We start from the raw sequence: 13,162 nt of genomic DNA, 5'->3' as shown, positions 1-13,162 counted from the left end.
AGTTTTGTACTGTTACAAGTTTGTTTAGATAATGCAGGTACTTGAATTTGTAACACATTTCATATTTTCCGTAAAATGATCCACAAACCAAACATGGGAATTGATTTTTCGTAAAAAACGAATTCTATTTTTCGTAAAATGTTTGAGCGAACCAAACATGAGAATTGATTTTCCATAAATGGAAAGCATTTTCTGCAAAATGTTTGAACGAACCAAACATTGGAATTGATTTTCTGTAAAACGAATTCCGGGACAGCCAAACAGCCTGAATAAATTTTCCTTTTCCGGAAAACATTTTACAGGAACCAAACACACCCTTAGACTACAAAATTGGGTAAAAGAATTAATTGCATGTTACGAGCTATCCAGCTTTTTATTGATAGCAGAATCACTTGCTCAGTTTCCACTAAACAAATTCAAACCCATACCTCAGTTTCCACATAAAAAAAAATTCAAATTGATTATCACCATTTTAATATCTATTTAAAATATTGAAGATGTGACTAACTTCAAAAAATATCATCGTCAAAAGTCAAATATTTATTTGATAAGCAAGAACTTTAATTGGAACACACTACTAAACTCAGCTACTAAGTTCCAAACCCAAAGACTTATCTAAGTCTGTGCACAAACTCAATTACAGACACAAAGAGAAACATAGTTAAAACTACAATTCAATCAACGAACAAAACAGACATAGGAATACCTCCAATATCAGCATAAATTTCAAAATACAAAATTATCCAACACATAACTGGGGTAAAAAATCTCAAAAAGGCTAGGATTTCTTCTTTATTTCTCCTACTCAAGATAAGGATTCATACAGTAGTAGGTACTTGAAGTAGAAAGAACATGAAGGAAACATTTATTAGAAAAAAAATTAACAGCAAAGCTATAGTTCATTCCACAATTGACAAATTATCTACCAAAACCTAGAAAGTAATCCACAATTGAAAAAGTAATTAACAAAGCAAAACTCACAATTCGCCAATGTATCTAAAAAGGCCCTTCACAACTGATTGAGCTTTCATTTACTTGTGCTTCACTTTTTTTTTTCTCCTCAACACCCAAATAGATGCTTAATTAACATTTTGAAAATATAATCCAACTTGCAAAACTTAGATATGCCCCTAAAAAATCACAAACTTGGTCATCCATAAAAAATAAAAATAAATTTGAGTATCCATAAACTTGATCATCAAAAACACAAAATTTAAACTCCAATCAATTAACCACTAATCTATCCAAACCTACTGTATCTAAAATTTCAACCAAAAATTTTCTCAAATTTGAATCACGTAAACAAACCAAAATTCAATAATATCATTTAGAAAAATCAACTGGTACATACAATTCAAAAGAAACCAATACTGAAAAAACCCATTCTCGTCTTCTTTTCATTTTTCTCATCATTCAACCTTAATCAAAACCAATAACCCAAATGCCTAAATTAAAGAGCATCAACACAATAACTCATTTACCTAAATCAAAGACACTCAACCCAAATTAACAAAACTTAAATCATATTTAACACCAATTTTTGTTGTCTAAAAATACCTGCACTGTAATGGTTCCTGTGGTATAAGGGTGGAGGCTAGGCTGAAGGGGTGGTGATGGTTTGACATGATCACAGCTAGCCCTCAGATCTCTCTTTCTCTCTTTACCATTGACAAAAAGAGAACTGAATGGTTAGGGTTTTTGGTTTTAAGAAAGACAAAGATAACGACTGAACTTGTCAAAGGATCTCTTTGAACTTGTTGAAGGAGAAGGAGAAGCAGAATAGGAAGGAAAGAGAAAGCATTTGAAATTTGAATGCGTAAGGTTTGCATAAAACTTATAAGAGGAGTCGGGTAATAGGTCTGGAAAAAAAAATCAGATTTAAAAAGTAGAAAAAAAATGCTAATGTGGAAATTTATGCGTACCAAAAAAGTAAGAGGCTTCAGTTTTATATACTGATGAATTTTGAATGTTCCCTAAATCCTAAATTAGACCTTTTTTTTGGTGCAATTATGCCAACAATCCAAGTCTTGCAACAATTGAGTTAATGAACGAACCTCATGCACTAGGAGTCACTCTAGACAACCTTAAAAACTATTATAAATCCGAGTATGATGCTGTGAGAAAGTACACACCAAGTGCTTATGTGATCCTCTCAAACCAGTTAGGGAATGTTGATCCAAAGGAGCAACTCTCACTTGCTAGAAACTTCAATCATGTAGTCATTGACATGCATTACTACAATCTCTATTCAGATGAGTTTAGCAACATGAATGTACAATTTTATGCACTAAAAACTGTAACAACTTCTAATGGCCTCCTTAGTTTTGTAAACCAATCTTATGCAGTAGTGGTAGCCACTATTGTTGTCTGGTATAAATCTTTCCTATTTGGATAGAACCTAAGACCAAGACCACTTTTAAATTAGACCCAAATTCACTAAACCCACAATTCGTTCTCAATGATAAATTTCAAATTTGCAGAGAATATCCCAAACTCTAATCTAAATGCACAAACCCACCATATAATAAATCATTAAAATATCAAACCTTCTTCTCAATATCCCTTAAACTTTCAAATACATAATCTCAAAGACCATTTTGATTCAATTCATCTCCTTTCTACTATATAAACCTATCCTATTTGCAAAACCTGAAATTGTCTTCAATAGTTAAATACCAAAACGTTAAGACCAAGTCCAAGTTCAATACCAATCCCACCACCAATAGTCTACTAAATCTGTAAAAATATTTAACATATTTGAAGATGTAAACAATTCTTTGCCTTTTCCTCTTTGATTGTACATTAGGATATCAATATCAGAATTTCCTATCCTTGATATGAAACATTAAATTATGCAATGAAAAAAAAAAAAAATCAAACTTAAATTTAAATTAAATTAAGATTCCAGTCCTTAACATCCTCAATTATCCAATAAATGTATGAAACACAAATTTAAAGAACTACTTAAGCAATATTTCAAATAAATTAAAAAGACAACTTTAAAGTACTCTTTGTATCTTTTTCCTTTGTTGCTTTCTAGTAGTCATTGAATAACTCCTTTTGTTTTCCTTGATAACAGATGTTGGTGTGAATTGTACATTGCCTTTAACATTAATTTTTTGAAACTTTGTAGAATCACCACATAGGTAATACCTTCCTTCATACCAAATACAATTGAGGGTTGCTACTAAATTTGTGAACACATAGAGGAGAGTCCTAGTAGTATAATAATTATTAATTTTGAATATGAAGGAAACAATGTCAAAGGAATTCAAATTTAGATCATCCAACTAATACAATTTTTTTTTACAAATTAAATCATAGGAATAAACTACAATTTTTTTACTAAAATATAAAACTTAAATATTAAACATGCACAGAAAAAAAAAATCTTGATGAACGAAACAAATAAAGAGAGGAATAAAGAGGAATTCAAATTAAGATCATCCAAGGCAGTATTGACATTTTCCCATAATTTATTTTTATATATATATATATATATATATATATATTCAATATGTTCTACGTATTCACTGAGAAATTTAAACAAACACATAGAGAAAAAACATAAAGATAACCAAGACAAAAGTTTTTTAAAAACAATGCAGAAAGTTATTCAAAACAGTGCAAATTTAATGAAATAGTGCAGTGCAGTGCAGATTTTTTGATACAATGCAATGTAGATTTTAGTTGTAAAAGAAAAGCAGATTTAAGATGTGTAACGGTGCAGATTTTATGTAGAAAAATAGTGCAGAAAAATAACATTTTGAAGAAGAAATCTTTTTAAAAAATTGAATCCATAGACCAAATTTTATTCACTAAAAAATTTTAAAAAACAAATAGAGAACAAACATAAAGATAACCAAGACAAAACCTTCAAACTCACATTGATCATTTTATAGAACTTGGCATATAAAACAAAAATCCCAAAGCCAAAACTTATTAGTAAAATCACATATCAAATAAAATGGAGGTTATGATGTGGTTTTGTGGAAGGAGATAGGTAGAGAAAAGAGAGGATAGACTAACAGAACACAATGTATTCAAGGCCTAGTGATATCCATTGAGAAGCTTTAAACAGGGCAAAAAAAATCCTTTAAAAAAACCTTTCTTTTAAAGGTATAAATAATAGGTTATACAATATCAATTGATTTTTTTTAATATTCTAAATAAAATTTGATTTGTGGTAAATTATGATAAAATAAGCTTCAAGACCCCAATATTTATAAACCACTTAAGTCAGAAAGTAAATTCCCAAATTCATAATCTATTTATTCTAAAGACAACCACACACAAAGACATTTAACGTTCTTTCAAACATTACCCTAACAAAAACATTTGAGAGAGAGAGAGAGAGAGAGAGAGAGAGAGAGAGAGAGAGAGAGAGAGAGAGAGAGAGAGAGAGAGAGAGAGAGAGAGAGAGAGAGAGAGAGAGAGAGAGAGTGAGAAAACGGGTGAATCTATTGGACAAAATTTTGTGTTGATTAGTATATTAAAGCCAATGAATGTTTTAGATACCAAAGAATGTTGAAGGCTGATAGCAAAAGAGTTTTGAAGAGGCCATTGCTGATTTCTTTAAGTTTTAATTTTCTTTAAGAATACCTTACAAATTGGCTCCCTGACTAACTCCTCTCCCTTGCTTGGTTGAGTAATAGTTCTTGTTGAAAGAAACTAATACAAAGGGAAAAATACAGAGGCGTTTACAATTTAAAGAAAACAGGTTAAACAGCCAAAATTGATGATATAAACTTTGCAACATTTTTTAATAGAGCAAAGCAATAAAAATAAGGAACCAAGCCAACTAAAACTTAGGCATACACTGCCAAAAAAGAAACATTTATGCACAAATGGTTCATTCTATTACTTTAATTTAGTAGATTTCCTTCTTTGCTGTTCAAACTTCCTAACAATGGGGAAAAAAATACCCTTTCTTTATCTTAGATTTAGGCTTCTTAATTATAAACTTCATTTTCCTTGTTTTGTAACAAAGACAACACCACCTTAACGAAAACAGTTCCCATGAATCAAAATTCCTAAGCAAATCTAAAAATACCCATAAAGTAATCTCCAAAAGGAATATAAGCAGAGCACTTACCAATAGGATTCCTATATTAATAGGAAATATTTTTCTCAAAGCAAAAGCCTATTTGAAAAAATTTAGTGAAACCCTTTGCATTGAAGTTAACGCTCCGTTTGTTTTGATGTAAAATATTTTCATTTTACGGTGTTTGGTAGCATACATGAAAATGTTCAGGAAATCACTTGGTAATTTTTTTTTTCTCTAGGGTAGGGTGGTCTAGTGACCACCCTGGGCTCTATGTGGAGTTGCCCCTGAGGTGATAGATTGTCACTAGTGCAACATCACTTTTATACAAATTCATCATAAACAATATTTTTATTGTACATCAATCATAACATGTCATCTCAATAGTAGTGAAATTTTTTATGTCATTGGACTTAATGCAGCAAAACTATATGCCAAAACACACTTGTTTATGAAAGAAATGGTGTTAAGTCAAACTGTAGACACAACAGACCTAAGACTATCATGTAATTGGATCTTTACAAATAAAAGGGGTGAAATAAAAATAAATAAATAAATTTCAAAGGTTTGCTCATTGTGACAAATTAAACTTTGACTTCTTAATTTTGTCATATTAAATCCTAAACTTTATAAACCAAGACAATCTAAACACTCTATCCATGTACGTAAGAAACTACTAAAAGAGCATAGGGAGAAAATTTTGAGTATAAATAAGAGACGATAGCATTGGTAAAAAGGGAAGTTTAAATATAAATAAGAAGGGCAAGACTTAGGTATAGTGCTTAGGTGTTGTTTTTTAAGTTCTTCTCTTAAGATTCTCTTATGTGGATTTTTCTCATTAAATGAATGTGTATTTTTAAGTGAATTAGCCACATGGCTAAATCTTAAGAAGGAAACCTAAGGAATAACATCTAAGGTACTGTAGTTAAGTTTTGTCCAAATAAAAAATAGTGAAAACAATATTTTAAAAGATGGGAATCAAAGAACTAATGACTATCAAAAATTGGTTCACCCTTTATGATTTGTTTTTCTTAATAAAAAAAATATGGATTATATTATCATGGGTAGTAAAGTTTGAAGTTTAAATAACAAATTAAATACTCAATATTTAATTTTTTACAAATGTGAAACTTTGAAGGTTTTTTTTGTTGTTGGAAGTTTTACCAAAAAATTTATTGAAGGGGGAGAGGAATATAATGAATTATTTAAAAGTATTTCATCAATGCTCATAAGAGTTTAGTAAGAAATGATAAGCATTCCCTAATGAAATAATATATATAAAACTAGTCGCTAATTTGTGCTATGCATGGAAACTTATGTATTTGTGAGGTAGACTAAAATAATTTTATAAAAAATTTAAGAAAATACACCATTGCATGATTTGCTTTTGTATGACTTCAATTTGTGTTACAATTTAATGAAGTCATTGCTTGAACGTGCAATGGCTTACAAAAAATTTGTCAGACAGTTTCAGATATTGCAAAAAAACAACTTAAAAATTCAGATATTAAAACTTCTGAAAGACAAAAAAAATTAAAGAATAAGATGATTCATTGCTTATAAATTATTGAAATAAAACAAAATATATATGACTAAACAATAGAGAAATATAAGAGAAAGATGAGTTACATTCAAAAGAATAATTTCAATTATTGCAGGTTTCTTTATCTTGTAAAAAGTAGCTAAAGGGATTTTGGTGGTTCATGTACGAAAATTACTTTTTAAAAAATACATGAAAAACCATATATAAAATAATTATTTTTAACAAAGTAAAGGAGAAGAAAATAACATAAGAAGAAGAGCTCATACCTCTACTCGGCTTTAAAAAAAATATTAGGGTTTGTTTTGCTTTTTATAGTGTTTATGATTAACCTTACAAATTTGTAGATAAATTATCAATGTTTGAGTTTGAGTTTAAGTTAGACTTGTTAGCGATATAGAGTTTCACTCCTTGTTAAGTTTGAATTAAACAAAAATAATTTTGTTTTTAAAAAAAAGATAATGATGAGTTTGAATTTAAATTAGACTTGTTAGAAAGATAGAGTTTCACTTTTTGTTAAGTTTGGATTAAACAAAAATAATTTTATTTAAATAAAATAATAATTTTATTTAAATATTGTGCTGATGTAGAAAATTGTGAGAGTATCAGAGGCTTTAGTTATATATATTTTTTATTTAAATATTGTGCTGATGTGAAAAACTGTGAGAGTTTCAGAGACTTCAATTATATATATAGATGAATTATTGTTATAATATGTATATATATATATATATATATATAATGAATTATTTGATTTATTTTTAGAAACCAAACCAAACCACACATCAATTTTCGTAACTCATCATGTTTTTTGAGTGATGAGTTACGAAAATTGAGATCTGGTTTATGAAAACAAACAAACCAAACATCTATAATGGTGTGTTAGTTTGGAGGTAAAATAGGGAGGACGAAAAACTTTGGAGAGAAAACAGGAAGGAAAACTTTTTTAATTGTGTTTGGTTGGAAGGGGAGGAAGGAAAATAAATTGTGGGGTTCAGGTGTTTCTCCTCGGGCCCACAAAAAAGTTTTCTCCCAAAAATGGAGAGAAAACTGGGTGAGGATGAATTTTTTCCTAATTAACAAAAATACCCATATGCACATTCTTCAAGTTGCATTTTTTTTTCTTTCTCTAGGTAGCATGTTGCCCTTTTTCTTCTTCTTCTTCTTCTTCTGGGCACTTGCCTTTTATTTATTTATTTTTTTTTTCTTGGTAGTAACTGGGGGTGGTAAGATAAGCCCAAACACATTTGCCCACCCAAACCCACCCACTTAATTAAACCTAAACCCGCCTAATTATTATTTGGGTTAAATGTGCATCAACCTAATTAGACCCAGCAATTATTGGGTTTTAACTAAAAACCCATTAAGGCCCACTTAACCCAAAAACAATTAACCCAAATTCAACCCAGTCCTTCCCATCCAAAATAAAAATAAAAAACCCAACCCTACTCCTCTCTCAGCCTCTCTAATTGTTTCTAGGGTTTACAAATTTTAAAATTTTCCTTCATTTTCTCAACCTCCAATCATGTATTCATATTCTTAAACCAACTTAAGCAAACCAACCCAAAAACCCCAAACTCTTGCTTCACTCTCTTAACAATGGCAGAGTCAGTGATTGATAAGAGCCATCATGGCTCGGCTATGCAGGCGCGACCGAGAATAGGGTCCATGGGTTCTTCCAACTCTTAGGAACGGCTTATTCCTTGTGAAAATACAGGTTTGGCTTTGAGGGAGAGGATACAGTGGTTGGCAGTGGTGGTGGTGGTGGTGATGAAGTGGAGGCGGAGGACGGCGAGGTTGGAGGAGAGTTAGGAGTCGAAGCCATCGAAGAAGACATTTTCTTGGAGAAGGGTTTTGGTGTAGAATGGGGAGAGGATTGTAAAGAGTTTTTGGTGGGAGGTTGAGTTTAGGAGTCTTACTTTCACTTCCACTTCCATTTCTTGGGGAGTGTTTGGTTGCTAAGAAAATTATAGTTTTGTTTTTCCTGCGTTTTCTTAGAAAAAAATTATAGTTTTGGTTGCTGAGAAATTTTTTTTTGAGATTTGATGAAATTTTCCAACCTCACTTTTTGAACCAGAGAAGGATAAGGGGTGGAGCTGGGAGATTTGAGTTTTTTACTTTAGGGGCATTTTGATAATTTTGATAATTGGGTAATTGGGTGGGTTGGGGTTTACCCATAATAATTAGGTTGGGTTGGATTTGAGTTAGAAGTAATTAGTTAAATGGGTTTTAATGGGTAAATAGGTTTTATATACCAAACCCAATTATACCTATCCCAAACCCACCCATTTGACACACCTAGCAGTAACATTGCCTCTTCTCTTTTTGGGATATTATTTTTATTTTTTAATAAATTTGGATGATTGCTCTCTTTTTTTGTGTGATTATTTGTCACTTTTTTGTTTTAATCAATTATCATTTTTCAATAAGGGTATATGAGTAAATTTATTTGAACTCATTTTTTTAATCATTCCACTTTTTCACTCTCAACCAAATAAAAAGGTGAGAAAATAAAATATTTTCTATCCTTCCACTTTTTCATCATTCCACCATTTTCTATCATCTCACTTTTCCACTCCTCCAATCAAACTGAACCTAAAGAGAATTTACCGATTGAAATTAATTGGAACTCAAAGTTTATTTCATTCTTTTATTTTTTAGTTTATTTTAATTTATTTACATACACGGTCAACGGTAGACTCGCCGTAATAAGTTTTCTTTTTTTTGGAAAATTGAAACAAGGGCGAAAACAAAGTGCTAAAAAGAAAGAACTCTTAAAACTGAATCAGATTATTGAGAGAGATCCTTCTCCAGTCCAACTCTCAAAATCAGAACAACCTCGAACTACACTCCACCCTTTTCACCTGAAACACACACATACCCCTCTTTCCTCGTATTGAAACAAAACAAAAAAAAGTATTAATCTGAGCTTGAAATAGTACGAAGAAGAAGAACAACAAAAATGAGAAGACGACCAGGAATCGGAGGGTTACAGACCGCCGCTGCTGCTAGGGTCTGTTTTCATTTTCATTCTTTTTTATTATTTTGGGTTGTTTCTTAATTTTGATTTGTGCATTGAAAAATATTTATGTAGGATCAATATCGTTTGGTGGGTGAAAATGTAGCGAAGATTAGAACCGATATGATGAAGGAACAGCTCGCCACTTTTCGCACTCAGCTCGAAGAATTCGCTCGCAAACACAAGGTCTTTTTAAATATATATATATATATTAAAAAGTGCAAATTTTGATGTTGCTACCGTGTTTGATCATTGAAACATCCAACGGTGTAATTGTAATATGTTGGGTTTTTTTAACAAGGGAAAAAGCTGCAAATTTGGTGTTCTTTTTGTTGGTTTAATTAGTGAATATGCAAAAACCCGGGTCAGATTCAGTTCAATTTTGGAATATTTAAGTGGGGTTTGTTTAAGTATATGCAAATTGTATTGGTTTGGAAGGTTTTGATCATTCAGTTCATGTGTTTGATAATCCAAAAAAAACCCAACATTGGGTTTTTTGTTTTTGTTTTAATTATTTAAGGGGTGAAATTGAGTTAAATGTGGCTGCTTGGTGGTGCAGAATGATATACGCAAGAACCCGGCATTCAGGTCGCAGTTCCATGAAATGTGTGCAAAAGTAGGGGTGGATCCGTTGGCCTCAAACAAGGGTTTCTGGGCTGAGTTGTTGGGGATTGGTGACTTCTACTATGAACTCGGTGTGTATGGCCTTTTTTGATCCTTTATTGTCTGTCTTATCAATGAAAAGTGTTTAATGTCTCAGATGTGTTGGTTGATTCTAAAGTTCTTTAGATGAAATGTAAAATAGATATGCTAGGAGAGAGTGAATGAGAGAAAGCATATGTGGTTTCTTTGTGCTACACAAAGAAATTAGATTACACACATGAACAGAGAAAGAGATTGGGGGAGAGGGAGGGGGAGGGGGAGGGGGGTTGCTGAACTTAGAAATAGACAATGAGCTTCAGTTGCCAGTTTGTGCTACTGTTAATTTGCATTGTGCTATCCCTAGACATTACTGGGATTTGGTATATTCCCTTGTCAGCCTAAGTTGTGTTTCCCTGGTTTAATTCTTTTATTTATTAAAAAATTGATCATTCTTTTTTATATTGAATTTTGAAAGTAGGATTTGTAATGTATTTTTGGACCCTTCTACTTGTGAGAACTCATGCATTTTATCAGATTTTCCGATAGGATAAGAACTCTTCCCTCTCTTTTGCCTGTTGGACCAAATTAAGAATCTACCAATTGTGAATTAGTTTCTTTCTTCACTTATTATTGTTTACTTTCTAGTTGTTCCTTTAACTAAAAAGCTTACTTATCATGATTTTTGGAAAATATAATACTTAAAAGTCTAAAACTGAGCTACTTGGCTAGACAGGAGTACAAATTGTTGAGATTTGCTTGGCAACAAGACCCCACAATGGAGGCTTGATAAACCTGCAGGAACTCTGCATTCTGCTTCGTCAGCGGAAAAGTGATCGTGAAGCTGTTTCTGAGGATGACTGCCTGCGTGCTATAAGTAAACTGAAGGTATTTTGATTTCACCATAATCATTACCTTTATCACTTGTATTTGGGTAGAGAATATATGCTTCATTTGAAGTTTCAAAAATTAATGGTAGACTTACTTTCTTGATCTGCCTGCTAGAAAATGTTCTTGAACTTTGGGTGGCTTTTTTTTCTCTTTTGATGAATGAGCTTAGAATTAATTCATCAATCGAAACAAATACAGCACACTGCCCACTGCCACCAAAGAGGACACCAAAACAGTGCTGCTAAAAGGGAAAACAGAGCAGACTGACATCTAAACAAACAGAACTAACTCTTAACAAAAACAGTAACTGGAATAGACTGCACAAAAATCTATTCTGGAAAGTGGACTTTACATTCTTGTGCAAATATAATCTACACCTAACATCCTGTTTCTCAGCTTGAAGAATTTCAGCCTCAGTACAAACCTTCCCAACATAATTCAAGCATTTCGATCCTGCCATATATGATAAATGATAGCTGCCATGAAATTCTGCTGATAGTATTTTGCAAACTCTTCCCCTTCAATCTCCTCACAGCCCAAGCAAGCTCATTATCCCAAGATCCAATCTGCCTATTAAACAAACACCACCTCAAAACATCCTTCCCTATCCTCTTGGAGAAAGAACACTAAAAAATAAATGATCATGGGATTCAAGCTTGCTTCTACAGAAAGCACACATCATATCCCCTGGTGGCTTTTACCTAATGCTTACATTTATGCCACATTTTTGCCCTGGTGGTAGAATTGTCAGTATGCCTTTTAAGCCTGGTGGTTGCAGAAGCAAATTATATATATATATATATATATTTTTTTTTTTTTGTCTTAGTAGCTTTTCTGCTTTCTAAAAGTAATTAGAACTTTTACAAAGTAAGTGGTTATTTTTCTGCATTTGCGTGCTTATTAATTTGTGTGATCTTATAATATTAACATCTAGTTCATGAATTCCAGGTATTGGGTAGTGGTTTTGAGGTGATTTCTGTTGGAAAGAAAAAGCTTGTTCGGTCTGTTCCAACTGAATTAAACAAAGACCATAATGAAATTTTAGAGCTGGCTCAGGTTACTAGCTTTCTATTTTGTTTTCTTCCTTCAGACTTTGCAATATGGTATTTTCTTTATAATAAACTTGTTTGGTCTATGTCATCGGAATGAAATTACTATCTTTGAATTGGGGAGAGCGATTTTTTAAAATTGCACCGTTTTCGTGTTTTCTTAGGCTCAAGGCTTTGTGACTGTTGAAGAAGTAGAAAGACGGCTTTCTTGGACCTCTGGTCGTGCTATTGATGCTCTTGATACTTTACTAGATGTATGTTTTTGCTATCTCTGGACTATCTGTTCCTTTTTTTTTTTTACCTCTTACTGCCTTATGTATGGTTTGATCACTTGGGCTGAAGTAACCGTTTGTTTATGCAGGAGGGTCTTGCAATGATTGATGATGGCCATAGAGATCGTAAACGCCGATATTGGTTCCCTTGTGTATCTTCCAACTCAACTCCAGTAGCTGATACTTGAAAGCAAAGGTTTTCAAATCAACTCAATTTCATGTCTGTTACACCGCACTCAAAAGATAAAGAGCAGAATTGTCATATGTGCAAATCAAAAAAAAAGAAAAAAAGAAAAAAGAATTGTCATATGTATACTATTTGTTATAACAGTTTTAGGAAGGATCTGCTACTGTCAATTGTCAATGTTGTATCAACAAAAATGGCCAATTTAAACTAATTAAATGAATCTTAGATGCTTGACTCAACTTATTTACGTCTTGCAATTATAACAAACATTGTTATCGCTGAGTGCAAAAAAAATGAACAATGTGCCTTTTGTAGCTTGTGTTTATATTTGTTATATATCTATTATTCTCCTTCTTAAGATTTAAATATAAGACATGTAAACCAACTCTTGCCTTAAATCCTAAATCGAGTCAAGAGCTTGTAGATCAATTGACACTTTTTGGAGTTTCTAAAGGAAATATCTAAGTATATATTAAAAAATGGAAAAGGGAAAAAAATGGTGACAAGGAAAAAAAATATGT

General features: G+C 31.8%; 1 protein-coding gene across 1 annotated transcript; it reads left to right on the top strand.

Moving 5' to 3' along the window:
• The first annotated feature begins 9,323 nt into the window (after positions 1-9,323).
• LOC126694663 (vacuolar protein sorting-associated protein 22 homolog 1-like) lies at positions 9,324-12,880 on the top strand. The gene is made up of 7 exons (XM_050391039.1): positions 9,324-9,597; positions 9,679-9,789; positions 10,163-10,298; positions 10,979-11,130; positions 12,082-12,189; positions 12,347-12,436; positions 12,544-12,880. The coding sequence occupies exons 1-7, from the start codon at positions 9,547-9,549 to the stop codon at positions 12,640-12,642; spliced, it is 747 nt and encodes a 248-aa protein (XP_050246996.1). The 5' UTR covers positions 9,324-9,546; the 3' UTR covers positions 12,643-12,880.
• The last annotated feature ends 282 nt before the right edge of the window (positions 12,881-13,162 follow it).

Source organism: Quercus robur, chromosome 8, assembly GCF_932294415.1.
Source record: "Quercus robur chromosome 8, dhQueRobu3.1, whole genome shotgun sequence".
NCBI lineage: Eukaryota > Viridiplantae > Streptophyta > Magnoliopsida > Fagales > Fagaceae > Quercus > Quercus robur.
The sequence above is the reverse complement of the archived record's forward strand: the minus strand, read 5'-3'. Positions and strand labels throughout refer to the sequence as shown.

Excerpts from the sequence above, each read along its gene's own strand:
- LOC126694663 (XM_050391039.1), top strand. The coding sequence starts at position 9,547 with ATGAGAAGACGACCAGGAATCGGAGGGTTACAGACCGCCGCTGCTGCT. Across the intron at positions 9,790-10,162 it reads AATTCGCTCGCAAACACAAG|AATGATATACGCAAGAACCC; the intron begins GTCTTTTTAAAT and ends TTGGTGGTGCAG. Across the intron at positions 12,190-12,346 it reads AAATTTTAGAGCTGGCTCAG|GCTCAAGGCTTTGTGACTGT; the intron begins GTTACTAGCTTT and ends GTGTTTTCTTAG.